The sequence below is a fragment of the Castor canadensis genome, chromosome 5 (genome assembly GCF_047511655.1).
Source record: "Castor canadensis chromosome 5, mCasCan1.hap1v2, whole genome shotgun sequence".
Lineage (NCBI taxonomy): Eukaryota > Metazoa > Chordata > Mammalia > Rodentia > Castoridae > Castor > Castor canadensis.
Window position 1 is genome coordinate 74195409 of NC_133390.1, and position 15915 is coordinate 74211323.

At 36.6% G+C, this 15915-nt stretch overlaps 1 protein-coding gene across 1 annotated transcript in view; it reads right to left on the reverse strand.

Annotated features, from left to right (window-relative positions):
• Ubxn7 (UBX domain protein 7) overlaps positions 1 to 15915 on the reverse strand; it is a 65504-nt gene that overhangs the window by 10384 nt on the left and 39205 nt on the right. The window contains exons 5-8 of the mRNA XM_020176470.2: positions 15071 to 15183; positions 9348 to 9494; positions 8123 to 8213; positions 7354 to 7481 (exon numbers count right to left, since the gene is read on the reverse strand). Of these exons, the coding sequence (XP_020032059.1) occupies positions 7354 to 7481; positions 8123 to 8213; positions 9348 to 9494; positions 15071 to 15183 (479 nt within the window). The remainder of the gene's footprint in view (positions 1 to 7353; positions 7482 to 8122; positions 8214 to 9347; positions 9495 to 15070; positions 15184 to 15915) is intronic.

Genomic DNA, 15915 nt, shown 5'->3' on the forward strand with positions numbered 1-15915 from the left:
AGGTAAAAAACATGTGTTACTAAGCACAAAAAAAAAAAATTAAAGGAAATTTTAAAAATAAACTTAAATTTACAAAAATCAGGCAGATATAGAACTCTGATTGTTTATAAAAGAAAACATGCCCAGCTAAGAAATTCCATTTACTAATCTCCTTTGTAGCTAAAATCAAAATTATGTACTGAGCTAAAAGTACTTACAGAGAAATTACAGAATTAAATGCATATACTACAAATTTTAAAAAGGTCTCAAATTCATGATCTAAAATTCCACATTTTTTTTTTAGAAAGTGTTCCTTCAGGTACAGAAATCACACTTAAGCCCAAACTAAACAAAAGAGAGTAAAGGAGAGGGAAAATAAAAATTAAGAAATGATCTAGAAAACAAAACACAAGAGAACAAGCAATAAAACCAAAAGCTGGTTCTGTAAGTTCAATAAAACTAGCTGGGTGCTGGTGGCTCACTCCTGTAATCCTAGCTACTCAGAAGGATTGTGGTTCGAAGCCAGCCCCAGGCAATAGTGTGCAAGACCTTATCTTGTGAAGAAAAACCCATCACAAAAAAGGGCTGGTAGCTCAAGTGGTAAAAGCACCTGCCTGGAAAGTTTGAAGCCTTGACTTCAAATCCCCCCACCCCCAAAAGAACAATAAAAGTATTAGGCATATAGCTTACACTGTCAGGAAAATGAGAAACAAATTATCAATAAAGAATTAATGGAGTTCCTGGAAGTCAATGAAAATGAAAACACAACCTACCGGAACCTATGGGACACAGCTAAGGCAGTCCTGAGAAGAAAGTTTATAGCCATGAGTGCATATATTAAAAAGACTGAAAGATCCCAAATCAATGACCTAATGATACATCTCAAACTCTTAGAAAAACAAGAATAAGCAAATCCCAAAACAAATAGGAGAGAAATAATAAAAATAAGAGCTGAAATCAACAAAATAGAAACCAAAAAAACCATACAAAGAATTAATGAAACAAAAAGTTGGTTCTTTGAAAAAATAAACAAGATCGAGAGACCCCTGGCAAACCTGACTAAAATGAGGAGAGAAAAAACCCAAATTAGTAGAATCAGGAATGCAAAAGGGGAGATAACAACAAACACCATGGAAGTCCAGGAAATCATCAAGAGACTACTTCAAGAACCTATATTCAAATAAATTGGAAAAATCTTAAAGAAATGGACAGATTTCTAGATACATATGATCATCCAAAACTGAACCAAGAGGAAATTAATTACCTGAATACATCTATAACACAAAATGAAATTGAAGCAGCAATCTCCTTAATGAACATTGACGCAAAAATCCTCAACAAAATATAAGGCCTGAAATTTTGAAACAACTCCAGAAAGCAGTAGGAAATACACCAGAACAGACAAGTATAGGAAACGACTTCCTAAACAGAACTCAAAAGGCTCAGCATCTAAGAGAAAGAATGAACAAATGGGACTGCATCAAACTAAAGAGCTTCTACACAGCAAAGGAAACAGTCACCAGACTCAAGAGACAACCCACAGAATGAGAGAAAATCTTTGCCAGCTACTAATCCAGTAAGGGACTAATATCCAAACCTACAGAGAACTCAAAAACCATCAGACTACTTTGAGGACCTATATTCAAATAAATTCGAAAATCTTAAAGAAATGGACAGATTTCTAGATACATATGATCATCCAAAACTGAACCAAGAGGATATCAATCACCTGAATAGATCTATAACACAACATGAAATTGAAGCATCAATCAAGAGTCTCCCCAAAAAGAAAAGTACAGGACCTGATGGATTCTCTGCTGAATTCTATCAGACCTTTAAAGAAGAACTGATACCAACCCTCCTTAAACTGTTCCACGAAATAGAAAGGGAAGGAAAACTGCCTAACACATTTTATGAAGCCAGTATTACACTTATCCCAAAACCAGGCAAAGACACCTTCAAAAAGGAGAACTATAGGCCAATCTCCTTAATGAACATTGACGCAAAAATCCTCAACAAAATAACGGCAAACTGAATTCAACAACACATCAAAAAGATCATTCACCACAACCAAGCAGGCTTCATCCCAGGGATGCAGGGGTGGTTCAACATACGAAAATCAATAAACGTAATAAACCACATTAACAGAAGCAAAGACAAAAACCACTTGATCATCTCAATAGATGCAGAAAAAGCTTTTGATAAGATCCAACACCATTTCATGATAAAAGCTCTAAGAAAACTAGGAATGGAAGGAAAGTACCTCAACATTATAAAAGCTATATACGACAAACCTACAGCCAGCATTATACTTAACGGAGAAAAACTGAAACCATTCCCTCTAAAATCAGGAACCAGACAGGGATGCCCACTATCTCCACTCCTATGCAACATAGTACTGGAATTCCTAGCCAGAGCAATTAGGCAAGAAGAAGGAATAAAAGGAATACAAATAGGTAAAGAAACTGTCAAAATATCCCTATTTGCAGATGACATGATCCTATACCTTAAAAACCCAAAAAACTCTACTCAGAAGCTTCTAGACATCATCAATAGCTATAGCAAGGTAGCAGGATATAAAATCAACATAGAAAAATCATTAGCATTTCTATACACTAACAATGAGCAAACTGAAAAAGAATGTATGAAATCAATTCCATTTACAATAGCCTCAAAAAAAATCAAATACCTAGGTGTAAACCTAACAAAAGATGTGAATGACCTCTACAAGGAAAACTATAAACTTCTGAAAAAAGAGATTGAGGAAGACTATAGAAAGTGGAGAGATCTCCCATGCTCATGGATTGGTAGAATCAACATAGTAAAAATGTCTATACTCCCAAAAGTAATCTACATGTTTAATGCGATTCCCATCAAAATTCCAATGACATTCATTAAAGAGATTGAAAAATCTACCGTGAAATTTATATGGAAACACAAGAGGCCACGAATAGCCAAGGCAATACTCAGTCAAAAGAACAATGCTGGAGGTATCACAATACCTGACTTCAAACTATATTACAAAGCAATAACGATAAAAACAGCATGGTACTGGCACAAAAACAGACATGAAGACCAGTGGAACAGAATAGAGGACCCAGATATGAAGCCACACAACTATAACCAACTTGTCTTTGACAAAGGAGCTAAAAATATACGAAGGAGAAATAGCAGCCTCTTCAACAAAATCTGCTGGGAAAACTGGTTAGCAGTCTGCAAAAAACTGAAACTAGATCCATGTATATCACCCTATACCAATATTAACTCAAAATGGATCAAGGATCTTAATATCAGACCACAAACTCTAAAGTTGATACAGGAAACAGTAGGAACTACTCTGGAGTTAGTAGGTATAGGTAAGAACTTTCTCAATGGAACCCCAGCAGCACAGCAACTAAGAGATAGCATAGATAAATGGGACCTCATAAAACTAAAAAGCTTCTGCTCATCAAAAGAAATGGTCTCTAAACTGAAGAGAACACCCACAGAGTGGGAGAAAATATTTGCCAGCTACACATCAGACAAAGGACTGATAACTAGAATATATAGGGAACTTAAAAAACTAAATTCTCCCAAAACTAATGAACCAATAAAGAAATGGGCAAGTGAACTAAACAGAACTTTCTCAAAAGAAGAAATTCTAATGGCCAAAAAACACATGAAAAAATGCTCACCATTTCTAGCAATAAAGGAAATGCAAATTAAAACCACACTAAGATTCCACCTCACCCCTGTTAGAACAGCCAGAATTAGCAACACCACCAACAGGTGTTGGTGAGGATGCGGGGAAAAAGGAACCCTCTTACCCTGCTGGTGGGTATGTAAACTAGTACAACCACTCTGGAAAAAAATCTGGAGGCTACTTAAAAAGCTAAACATTGATCTACCATTTGATCCAGCAATACCACTCTTGGGGATATACCCAAAAGACTGTGACACAGGTTACTCCAGAGACACCTGCACACCCATGTTTATTGCGGCACTATTCACAATAGCCAAGTTATGGAAACAGCCAAGATGCCCCACTACTGACGAATGGATCAAGAAAATGTGGTATCTATACACAATGGAATTTTATGCAGCCATGAAAAGAACGAAATGTTATCATTCGCTGGTAAATGGATGGAATTGGAGAACATCATTCTGAGTGAGGTTAGCCTGGCCCAAAAGACCAAAAATCGTATGTTCTTCCTCATATGTGGACATTAGATCAAGGGCAAACACAACAAGAGAACTGGACTTTGAGCACATGATAAAAGTGAGAGCACACAAGGGAGGGGTGAGGATAGGTAAAACACCTAAAAAATTAGCTAGTATTTGTTGCACTCAACGCAGAGAAACTAAAGCAGATACCTTAAAAGCAACTGAGGCCAATAGGAAAAAGGGACCAGGAACTAGAGAAAAGGTTAGATAAAAAAGAATTAACCTAGAAGGTAACACACACGCACAGGAAATTAATGTGAGTCAACTCCCTGTATAGCTATCCTTATCTCAACCAGCAAAAACCCCTGTTCCTTCCTATTATTGCTTATACTCTCTCTACAACAAAATTAGAAATAAGATCAAAATAGTTTCTGCTGGGTATTGAGGGGGTGGGAGCAGGGGGGAAAAATGACCCAAGCCTTGTATGCACATATGAATAATAAATAATAAAAAAAAAAGAGAGAGAAAAGAGACATCCACAAAAAAAAAAAAAAAAAAAAAAAAGAATTAATGGAAAGGACAACAGTCTCTATAGTCAATAAAGTAACAACAAAGGATTATAATGAACTGTCAATATATTCAACTCTGTAGATAAAATGGACAAATTCCTAGAAATGCAAAACCTACTAAAGCTTATTCAAAAATATACAGGGTCAGGTGCCAGTGGCTCACACCTGTAACCCTAACTGCTCTGGAGACTGAGATCCAGAGGATCATGGTTCCAGGCCAGCTGGGGCAAAAAAGTTCATAAGATCCCATCTCATAGAAAAAGCTGGGCATAGTAGTGTATGCCTGTCATCCCAGCTACATCAGGAAGGGTAAAATAGGAGGACTGAAGTTCAGGCCAGAACAGTCAAAAAGCAAGGCCGAACCTTAGTGATTTCAAACTCCAGCACAAAAAGCTGACAAACTAGATTAAATCAAATCCTTTTGAGTTTTGTTCTTTAAATGATACTACAGTAGACCCTTGGAATTCATGGGCATATGGTTCCAAGGAGACCACCACTGAGGAAAAACCACAAATGTTCAGGATGCACAGCGTTTAAACACAACTGACAATAAAGGAGGACTGACTGAGAGCTTCTCTGCATCAACTGAGTTCTATAATGCATGCACAGGAAATTTTTTTTTTGTTAAAAATGTGTAATAAATGTGCAAATAAGGTGGCTTACTGTATTATAAATATGAATAAGCAGGTAACAGACTGGGAGGAAATATCTGCAAACCATATGTCCAACAAAGGGCTTATACTCAGAATATAAAAAGAACCCTTACAGAGGTGTGAGGACAGTTAAGACACCTAAAAAATTAGCTAGCATTTGTTGCCCTCAACGCAGAGAAACTAAAGCGGATACCTTAAAAGCAACTGAGGCCAATAGGAGAAGGGGACCAGGAACTAGAGAAAGGGTTAGTTCAAGAAGAATTAACCTAGAAGGTAACACACATACACAGGAAATCAATGTGAGTCAACTCCCTGTATAGCTATCCTTATCTCAACTAGCAAAAACCCTTGTTCCTTCCTATTATTGCTTATACTCTCTCTTCAACAAAATTAGAGATAAGGGCAAAATAGTTTCTAGTTTCTGCCAGGTATTGAGGGGGTGAGAGGGAAAGGGAGGGGGCGGAGTGGGTGGTAAGGGAGAGGGTGGGGCCAGGGGGGAGAAATGACCCAAGCCTTGTATGCACATATGAATAATAAAACAATCAAAATTAAAAAAAAAAAAAAAAAGAACCCTTACAAATCAATAATGAGTTGCAAGTGGATCTGAAATAAGAGATCTGAATAGATACTTCACCTAAAGAGGCCTACAAAAACATGAAAAGATGCTCAACATTACAACTGGTCAAACTATAAACTTTAAAGATGCTTAGTTTTACTGCACATTTATTGTACTTTATAAAGCTGTAAAAATTGTAAAAGTAAACTTAAGGTAAATTTATCACATATACACAAAAAAAGCAAATAGATGTGCTCACATTACATGTAAAAGTTTGGACTGACTGCAGGTAAATATACCATGTAGGTTGATTTTTGTTTAGTTTGGTTTCGTGGTACTGGGATTTGAACTCAGGGTCTCACACTTGCTAGACAGGGGCTCTACCACTTCAGCCACTTCACCAGTCCCCTGTATAGGTTGATTTTAAAGAAGGACACTGGCAGACATTGCTAGTTTCCTATCTCATATCCATTCTTCTCTGCTTCCAACAGATTCTAAATTCTGTGTGTCTGTGTGTATGAAAATGTGTCCAGCAAACATACACAGAACTTTTCCCTGAGGCTTTTTATCTGTGTTAACACAGGTGACACCCCTTCCTCCTCAACCATGCTTGGAATATAGATACAATATCTGGCATTGCAGCATCTACTCTGTGACCACCAGCACAAAAGCCAATACTAAGGATGGAGGGGAATAAAAAAAAAAAGAGGAACCTGGTTCCCACAGGACTCAAGCTATGGACCGTCTATTTAGGCTTCCTCCTTAAATAGGTACTTTATCCTAGATAACTTAGGGACTGTTTTATCACTCCATAATAAGGACTGTCAAGTTGCATGCTCTAAAACTATTTTTGTCCTCATTGCCATCAAACCCAAACAGCAACTACAACCAATGTGAGACTGCCCTATCTTTGAAGGTCACTTACCTAAAACTAATCATGACATTAATTATCAAAGAGGTCTACCTAATAATATCATTTTATAGAAATTTAGTATAAAAACAATCTCTGGGGAAGCTTAGCTGCAAGAGAGACTGGAAATATGAGTTACCTGACTACATTGATTATCAATATACAAGTAGGAGCCAGGTGCTGGTGGCTTATTACTCAGGAGGCAGAGATCAGGAGGATCGAGGTTTTAAGTCAGCCTAGGCAAATAGTGGAGACCCTATCTCGAAAATACCCAACACAAAACAAAACAGGGCTGGGGGAGCATAAGGCCCTGAGTTCAAACCCCAGAACCACCAAAAGAAAAAACCAAAAAACAAGTAGGGTTCCTTAGATCTTCCTAGTACAACCACAAATAGTAAGTGTTTACTACTTACATTACTATTGTTAACATCTTAACATCAAACATTTTACAAACTGTACAATTACATATATGGCATCCAATATATTAAGACTGTAAGCCTGAGAGCCAAATATACTTAATTGTATATTACTACTCATACTTACTGATCGGGCACACTTTTTAGGGGGACTGCTAGAATGTCCATCCAGTTGTCCATGTTCACCCAGAAATCCTGTCACTTGGTCCAAGAAAGAAGACACATCTAATTGGTGCCATTCTACTAGCTTCTGACCTAAAGATTAACGAGGATATATAAACATAATAAAATCAATACTTTTCCTAAGCATTCTAAGTAGTTTTTTTTTTGCATATGCATAATTAAAATACATATCCCCATCCCTCATTTGCCTAAGTGTCTTCTTTAACCTAGAGACTACATCAATTATAACCCATCTGACAAATTCCCACCCATCATGTCAGGGCAATTATCTTATCTGTAAGTATAACTAACAGCTATTTAGAAGACATTCAAACAAGCAGTATATAAATAAAATGCAATAAATTCACAATGAAACCAGCTCTGCTCTTTACTTCTCTGGTGGGATTACAACCAGCACATGAACAACCTTAACATTTTTTAATAATAAAAAATCTAAGGAGCCCCTTATAAAATGACAAAATGAAGATATCAGTTATTGAATATAACTACACAAATATAAAATATTGCCATCTCCTAAGCTGCCAGAAACAGATCCCCCCCACCAAATACACATACCAATAGATAATTAAACAATTATTAAAAAAATGAACAAGAAACCTTCACTTAATAATTAAAGTTCTGAAACCAGATTCAGTCAAATTTCAAAGATCAACCTTTTAGAAAACCGAAAAATAAACGATAGGTTAAAGGCTATAAGTTGCTATAAACCTTACCTGTCCGTGGGTCCAAGATGGAAACATAGGGGAAATCCCCCAGTTTATAAAACTGTATGTATCTCTGACCTTCCTCACTGTCGTGATAAACCTGTTAAATCATTGATATATAAAAAATTTCATAAAAGAACTATAACCTTGTTATATGCCAACAGAAATTAATTCTTCAAACATAACTTTGGTATATGTCTTAGGATTTCACTCCCATGTTAAAGAGAAAAGAAGGCCATCTGGTGTGGGCTCCCTCAACTTCCTGCCCTTAACCCCTTCTGGAAATTGAATGTATCAATCCATTTTCCACTTTTCCCAGTTCAGAAGAGGTACAGCTCTTCCTGTTCAACTATCTGTCCACCCTATATCATTCCTGACCCTCAAAAGTATATGTATCATGCCAGGCATAGTGGTGTAAACCTATAATCCCAGCGACCTGCGAGACAAGACAGGAGAGTTAAAAGGTTCAAGGCCATCCTGGGCAACTTAGAACACCCTGCCTCAAATTCAAAAAAAAATGGGACTGTGTAGCTCAGTGGTGGAACACTTGGCTGGCATGCATGAGGTCCTGAATTCAGTACTCAGTACCAATAAATCACAATATATTAACATGTAAGCTTGAGAGCTAGCATATTAGGCAGGGATATTTGATCAGTATTTGCTGAGTAAAATAAAAGGAATTTTGCCCTTAAAAATAATCACTGAGCTGGCTGATGGAGTGGCTCAAGTGGCAGAGTGCCTACCTAGTAAGCGTGAGAGCCTAAGTTTGAACCCCAGTGCTGCCCCAAAACAAAAAAATCCAAAACAATCACTGAATTTAGGCACCTGAGAAACATGAACAGGCATATTAATAACATCAAAAGCATACTCTGAAATAAGAAAAAAATAATTTCATTCAAAAATTTTCTATCACTTTTCAAAAAATAAGAAGTTGGTCAGAAGTGGTGGCTCATGTCTATAATTCTAGCTACTTGGGAGACAAAGATTGGGAAGATTGTGGTTCAATGACAGCCTGGGCAAAAAGTTCACAAGACCATTTATCAACCAATAAACTGGGCATGGTGGTGTGCGACCGTCACACAGGAGAGAGGAGAGGAGAGGAGAGACTTCTGAGATATGAGCATTATATGGCTTATATGCCTTGATGCTTGTTTCTAACCTAATTTCTCCTTCTCAATATCCCACGCTACAAAAATAAAATACCACAACATTTTTGACTAACTGTCCTTCTCACCTGCCAGAAAATGAAATGTTCTCGGATAATATTCTTCACAGCTTCATTGCTCCATACATCACGGTTGAGGCACTGGCATGCAAAGTCTTGGACATTTTGAATGTTTATCATTAGCCACTTATTCTGCATTTGGCCACACTCTTTGGCCTGTAAGAGTAAAGACATACAAGATTAGTTAAAAAATAATTTCTACTTGACGTCTGATGTGTTTCAGAATTCAGATGTTGTCCTTCCTACATAAATACGAAGGTATTTCTTAAGTGTGACACCTACGGTTTTCAGTATTTATACCTTATTTATATTTATACATATATACATAAACATACATAACTTCTCTATTTACAAGCATTTCTCAAATTTAAAATGAAATATTTTTTCTGCCACCCTTCCACCCCCATTTGTGTTGTATGTGTTTTGCTGAGGAGTCAAGCCAGGGACTCAGACATGCCAGGCAAGCACTCTACCACTGACCTACATCCCCAGATTCAATTATTTTCTTTTTAATCCACTGTTTATTTATAATGGCTTTTTTTTTTTTTTTTTTTTGGTGAGACTGGAGTTTGAACTCAGCTTTGCAATTACAAAGCAGGCACTCTACCACTTGAGCCACACCTCCAGTCCATTTTGCTCTGGTTATTTTTAGAGATGAGGTCTCATGAACTCTTTGCCTGGGCTGCCTTTGAACCTCCCAAACTCAGCCTCCTAAATAGCTAGGATTACAGATATGAGCCACCAATGCTCAACATGGCTGAATTTTTAATGCATGTTTACCAGAAGGGGATTCTACAATCATATGATCAATAAGTCACATAATTCTGTTCTTTTTAACTTCTTTCAATAAATATACCTCTCTTTACTAATGCAAGTGACTGGTGTGTGTACATTACTTTATGCTGTTTTATTTTCTTCAACACCATTTTCTTTAACATTTCCAAATATCATATTATTAGGCATATGCTATTTTATAGACTCATCCTAAAAAACTAGGTTTGGCCATGTGAGCAATTTCTAGTCAATGGAATGTGAGCAAGAAGTGATGTTTACAACTTATAGTCTGTGCCTCTAGTGGAAAAAGCTATAGCCTTCTCATCCCCTTCCTTCCTCCATGTGGCTGGGACACAAACATGGTGGTAAATTATCTTGAATCATGTGGACAAGGACAAGCAAAACCTAGGGCATGACAGAACAAGACAGGGGAAAAACTTATCTCTAACAGCATCCTAACAGCCTAGACTTCTACATTGTTAAAGCTATTGTTTTTATTCCTCACTTCTCTCACATTTAGTCCAATTTTAATCCCAACAAATATAACCCCCATCATCTACAATAAGGCCTTCCAACAAGGTCTCAATAAATATTTATTGAGTGAATTAAATGAATTATCAGTCTCATTTGGTCAGCATGAGCCAGAAAGAACTCTTGAATACGATCTTCTCTAGTTACAGTAGTTTCTAAACTTATAAAAGTGTGGCTCAGATTTATATCTAATATGGGGACCAAACTTACACACTTTCCCTGAGCAGCTAGTGTCCCTCCAATTTTTAATATCCACCTCTCTAAACTTCAATGACTTCATTTAGCATATTCTCTACTTTTTATAAAAAAAATGGAGATACCATTAACCATTATGAAATGACTACTTTTTCTGGGAATTTTTCTATCACTGAAAGACTTAGAGATAGGGCTGAGAATATAGCTCAAAAGTAGACTACTGGCCTAGCATGTTTGAGGCTCTGGGTTTGATCCCAGCACTTCAAAGAGAAAAGAACAAGGAAAAATCCAGTTGCAAATAATAAAGCTCAAAAAACACAAAGGAAAAGGGTCAATATAACTTAAAAGTTGGAGGACAATACAAAAGAAATTCCTATTTTCCTCAATGAGCAACAAAAGAGCAGCTGCTTTTTATTAGTTCAAAATGACCAAATTAAATCACTCAAGCTTAGAATTACTGCACTAAACCCTAGAGCAACTCAGGAGTTAAAAAAAAACAAAAGAGAAAATATGCTAAACAAACTCAAATATTTTTTTCTTTCGTATTACTGCTACTCTCTTCAACAGCCATATTACACCCAAAGCATTAAAAGGAGAGGGAGCTGCCATGTTAGGATCACAAGAGAAAGATTAAGAAAACTGAGGAGACATCTAACCTGATTATCTTTGAGCTGATTAATGAACACCAAAGATTCCCTGAATTGTAGGCTTACTATATGATGAAACCAAACCCTTGTTTGATTAAATTACCATCAATTGACTTTTCTGTTATTTGCAGTCAAACATTTTTGGGTTTTACAATTCAGAAAATTGAAGGTGAGAGCAAGTTTAAAGCTAAAAAAAAAAAATTGGGGGGCTGGTTTCAAACTTTTAGAAACTAGTTTTGTTTAAAATTAAAACTGAGATCCAGGTTTTGATAATTATAAATATTTTTAACTAACTTTACTTTTTAGAAATTTTAAATTTAAAGAAAAATATGAAAAGACAGCACAGAAAATTTCCATGTATCTTCTAGCTCATTTTCCATATTAAGAATATGAAACTATTCCAGGAAAGAAGAGAGGGGGGATTAAAGGAGAATGATGGAGGGGGTGAATTCAACTATAATATACAGTAAGAACTTTTGTAAATGTCACAATGTACCCCCAGTGCCACAACAATTAAAAAATGTAAAAAAAAAAAAAAACCAAAAAACCGAACTTACATTAATAAGGAGTATTTGTTTTAATTGACAGCTATATTTTCAAAATATTAGCATATATTAATTGTACAAAATAATGTTTATCACATTTTTTCATATATGTATATAAAGTACTTTGATTATATTTAGTCTTCCCATTATCTTCTATTGTTCTCTTCACCCTCCCTCCAGCCTCCTTCCTCTTCCAAAATAGTCTTCCTTCTACTTTCATGTCAATTTTTTTGCTCATTTCTTAAAATTTAAATTCTGCATGAGAGGAAACAAACAGTATTTGTTTTCTAGAGTCTGGCTTGTTTTACTTAAAATGATGATATCCAGGTCATCCATTTTTAAAACATGATTTCATTCTGCTTCATTGCTAATACTCCACTGTGTATATAATATATCACATTTTCTTTATCCATGCATCCACTGATGGGCACCTAGGCTGGTAACTTGGCTGTTGTGAATAGTGCAGCAATAAACATGGGTGGGCAGGTATCTCTACTGTTTGCTGACTTTGACTCCACTGGGTATATAATCAGGAAAGCTATAGATGGTTCATATGGTAGTCCTGTTTTTTTTGAGGAACCTCTATACCGATTGCAATAGTGGCTGCACTAATTTACACTCCAACCATTAGCATATAAGGTTCCTTTTCTCCTCACCAGCATTTAGGGTTTGTTTTCTTGATGAAAGACATTCTGCTTCAATGGAATCTTAGTGTAGTTTTGCTTTTTGTTTTTGTTTATGGCAGAACAAGGGTTTGAAATCAGGGCCTCACGCTTGCTAGGCAGGTACTCTACCACTTGAGCTACTCTGCCAGATCTTTTTTGTGCTGAGTTTTTTTTCGAGATAGGGTATTGTGAACTATTTGTCCAGGTTGGCTTTGAACCACAATCCTCCTGATCTCTGCCTTCTGTGCAGCTAGCACTGCAGGCATGAGCCATCTGCACCCAGCTTCAATGTAATTTTGATTTGCATTTCCTTGATGGCTAAAGATGTTGAATACTTTTTCTTTTTTTCTTTTATGGTGCTGATGACTGAACCCAGGGCCTCAATGATAGGCAAGCATTCTACCACTGAGTTGCATCCCAGCCCTTTGAATGCTTTTCTATGTTTTTGTTTTTATTTTGGCAGTACTGGGGTTTGAACTTAGGGCCTCATGTGTTGTAGGCAGGCACTTTACCACTTGAGCCACTCCACCAGCCTTTTTTATATATTTATTGGCTACTTGCACTACTTTATAGAACTATTCGTTATCCATTTACTGACTGGGGGATTATTTGTTCTTTTTTGGTGTTTAACTTTTTGGGTTCTTTATATATTCCGTCATTTTGTTTAGGTTTTGAAGTCCTAGGGTTTGAACTCAGCGCTCTGTCATTTGAGCCACAGCCCCCAGCCCTCTTCATGAAATAGTCTCAGTATTAATTACTTGCCAAATAAATAAGAAAGATTTTCTCCCATTCTGTAGGCTATCTCCTCACTCAGTCATTTATCCACTGCTGTACAGAAGCTTTTTAATTTGATGCAACCCCTTTGTCAATTCCCACAGGTTGTTATACAGTAGTCTCCCCTCATTGGCAGATGATATGTTAAAAGATTCCCAAGTGCATGCCTGACACCACAAACAATACACCAAATCCAATATATACTTTTTTTCCCTAAACATACATACACAAATTTAATGACTTTTCTACCTTAACTAAGCACATAACATACTGTTAGCCATAACGTTCACAGTTTGAGGTATGACAGCAAAAACAGTAATTACTTTTTCCTTCACAATTTCATGAATGCTTCATTATTACCACAGATTTTAGCAACCCCAGCATCAGATTTTTTTTCTTTCCTTATTAAATTGAGAACTTTCACCTTTTTACTTAAAGAAAACATTTTTTACATTTTATGGCTTAACTGTAGTTACACATCTGAATTCCCAGCATCACTACTGTTAAGCATAGGTCACTACTAAATAAAATGATAAGTTATGGGTACTAAGTGACTAATAGGCCTGGAAAATATACAATGTGGATACGTTATCCTAAGCAAGAGGTCATCGGGCTTGGCAGTGCGGCTCAAGTGGTAGAGTGCCAGCAAGCACAAGGCCACAAATCTCCATTACCACCCCCACACACTCAGACCAGACAAGTACACAAGTTAAAACTTATGAACTGTTTACTTCTGGGATTTTTCATTTAGTATTTTAAGACCTCAAATAAATGAGTCCTTGGAAAATGGAAATGCAGAAAAGGAAGGGCAAAGGTATATATAGGCAAAAGATACATATAGACAATTCATAAATGGTTAACAAACATATACACAAGTGCTGGGTGCCAGAGGCTCATGCCTATAATTCTTGCTACTCAGGAGACAGAGCAAGAGGATCGAGGTTTGAGGCCAGCCTGGGGAAATAGTTCTCGAGACCCTATCTTGAAAAAAACCATCACAAAAAAAAGGACCAGTGGAGTGGCTCAAGGTGCAGGCCCTGAGTTCAAACTCCAGTACCACAAAAACCAACACCAAACAAACAAACGTATATACACTATTCTCAGTAGCAGTCGAAGATAAGGAAACTTTTTTTTTTTTTTTTTGCAGTACTGAGGTTTGAATTCAGAGCCTTTTGCTTGCTAGGCATGAGCTCTACCACTTGAGCTACTCTGCCAGCCCTTTTTTATGTTGGATATTTTCAAGATAGGATATTGTGAATTATTTGCCCATGCTGGCTTTCAACCACGAAGCTCCTCATCTCTGCCTCCTGAGTAGCTGCTACCCAGCTAAAAGCAGTATTTTTCAAGAAGCTTTCACAATGGCAAAAATTCTAAAATGATACCAAAAAGATGAATCAAAGAATTTCAAGCAATCTCATATACTGCTATTAGAAATATATCTAGTAAGTTGACAGTAGAAATACAAATCTATTACCATGTAGAAATAGGTACTACGATGCCAATTCCCTACATATGGAACTTTTTTGCTCTTAAAGTGAAAATAAATGGCAGTGAAAATACAAAAGGATTCATAGTTAAGGCATAAAACTCCACCAACTTACTGTCTCAAAGCTGCCTTTATGCATCAAGTCAATAGGTGGCCGGAATAGATCTGCAAGGGTAGTTAGTTTCTTATCTATTGCTCCTCCATTTCTTAATTCCTGTTCTTGCCTAACTGCAACACAGAACAAAAAAATTTCAATTAGCCATGCAAGTCTTGAATTAAATCATAATTTTAAAAACGATGTATTAATTAAAAGAATTACTAAGCAAATGCAAATACAAAGATCGAACACTGACTCTGAAAAACAAAATTATAGAGAGGAATAAGGAGAGTAATTTCTCCATTCAAAGGATAAAACAAGAAAAAGTAATGAAAACCAGTCATCTTGAGCTGGCAATGTAGCTAAGGGGTAGAGTACTTGCCTAGGGTGGGAGACCCTGGGTTCAATCCTTAGCACCACACACACAAAAGATTGAGGTATTTCCTTCACATATTTAAAAACATAGAAAGGAGAAAGCTTTCAGTCTCATTTATCTAGTTCTGAAGATGATCTTAATTCAGCTGTTGTATCTAGCTCCATTCCTAATTTTTAAAGATTCTGGACGTTGGAGATGGCTCAAGAAGTAGAATGCCTGCCTAGCAAGCATAAGGACTTGCGTTCAAACCCCAGAACTACACTTAAAAAAAGAAGATTCTGGCAGTAGAGATGAATGACCACTACTGTGACTATCTACTGGAAGGGTACAGATTCCCTTGATGAGTTAATTTAGGTTCCCTTACAACTCTCTCCAAAGTTACAAAAGACCTGTTGTGCCTTGAAGAGCTCACTATAAAACTACAAAATCAAGCACAGTCAGAGTTTCTAAACATATGTACGTTCTAAACATACTTTCTTTAGAATTC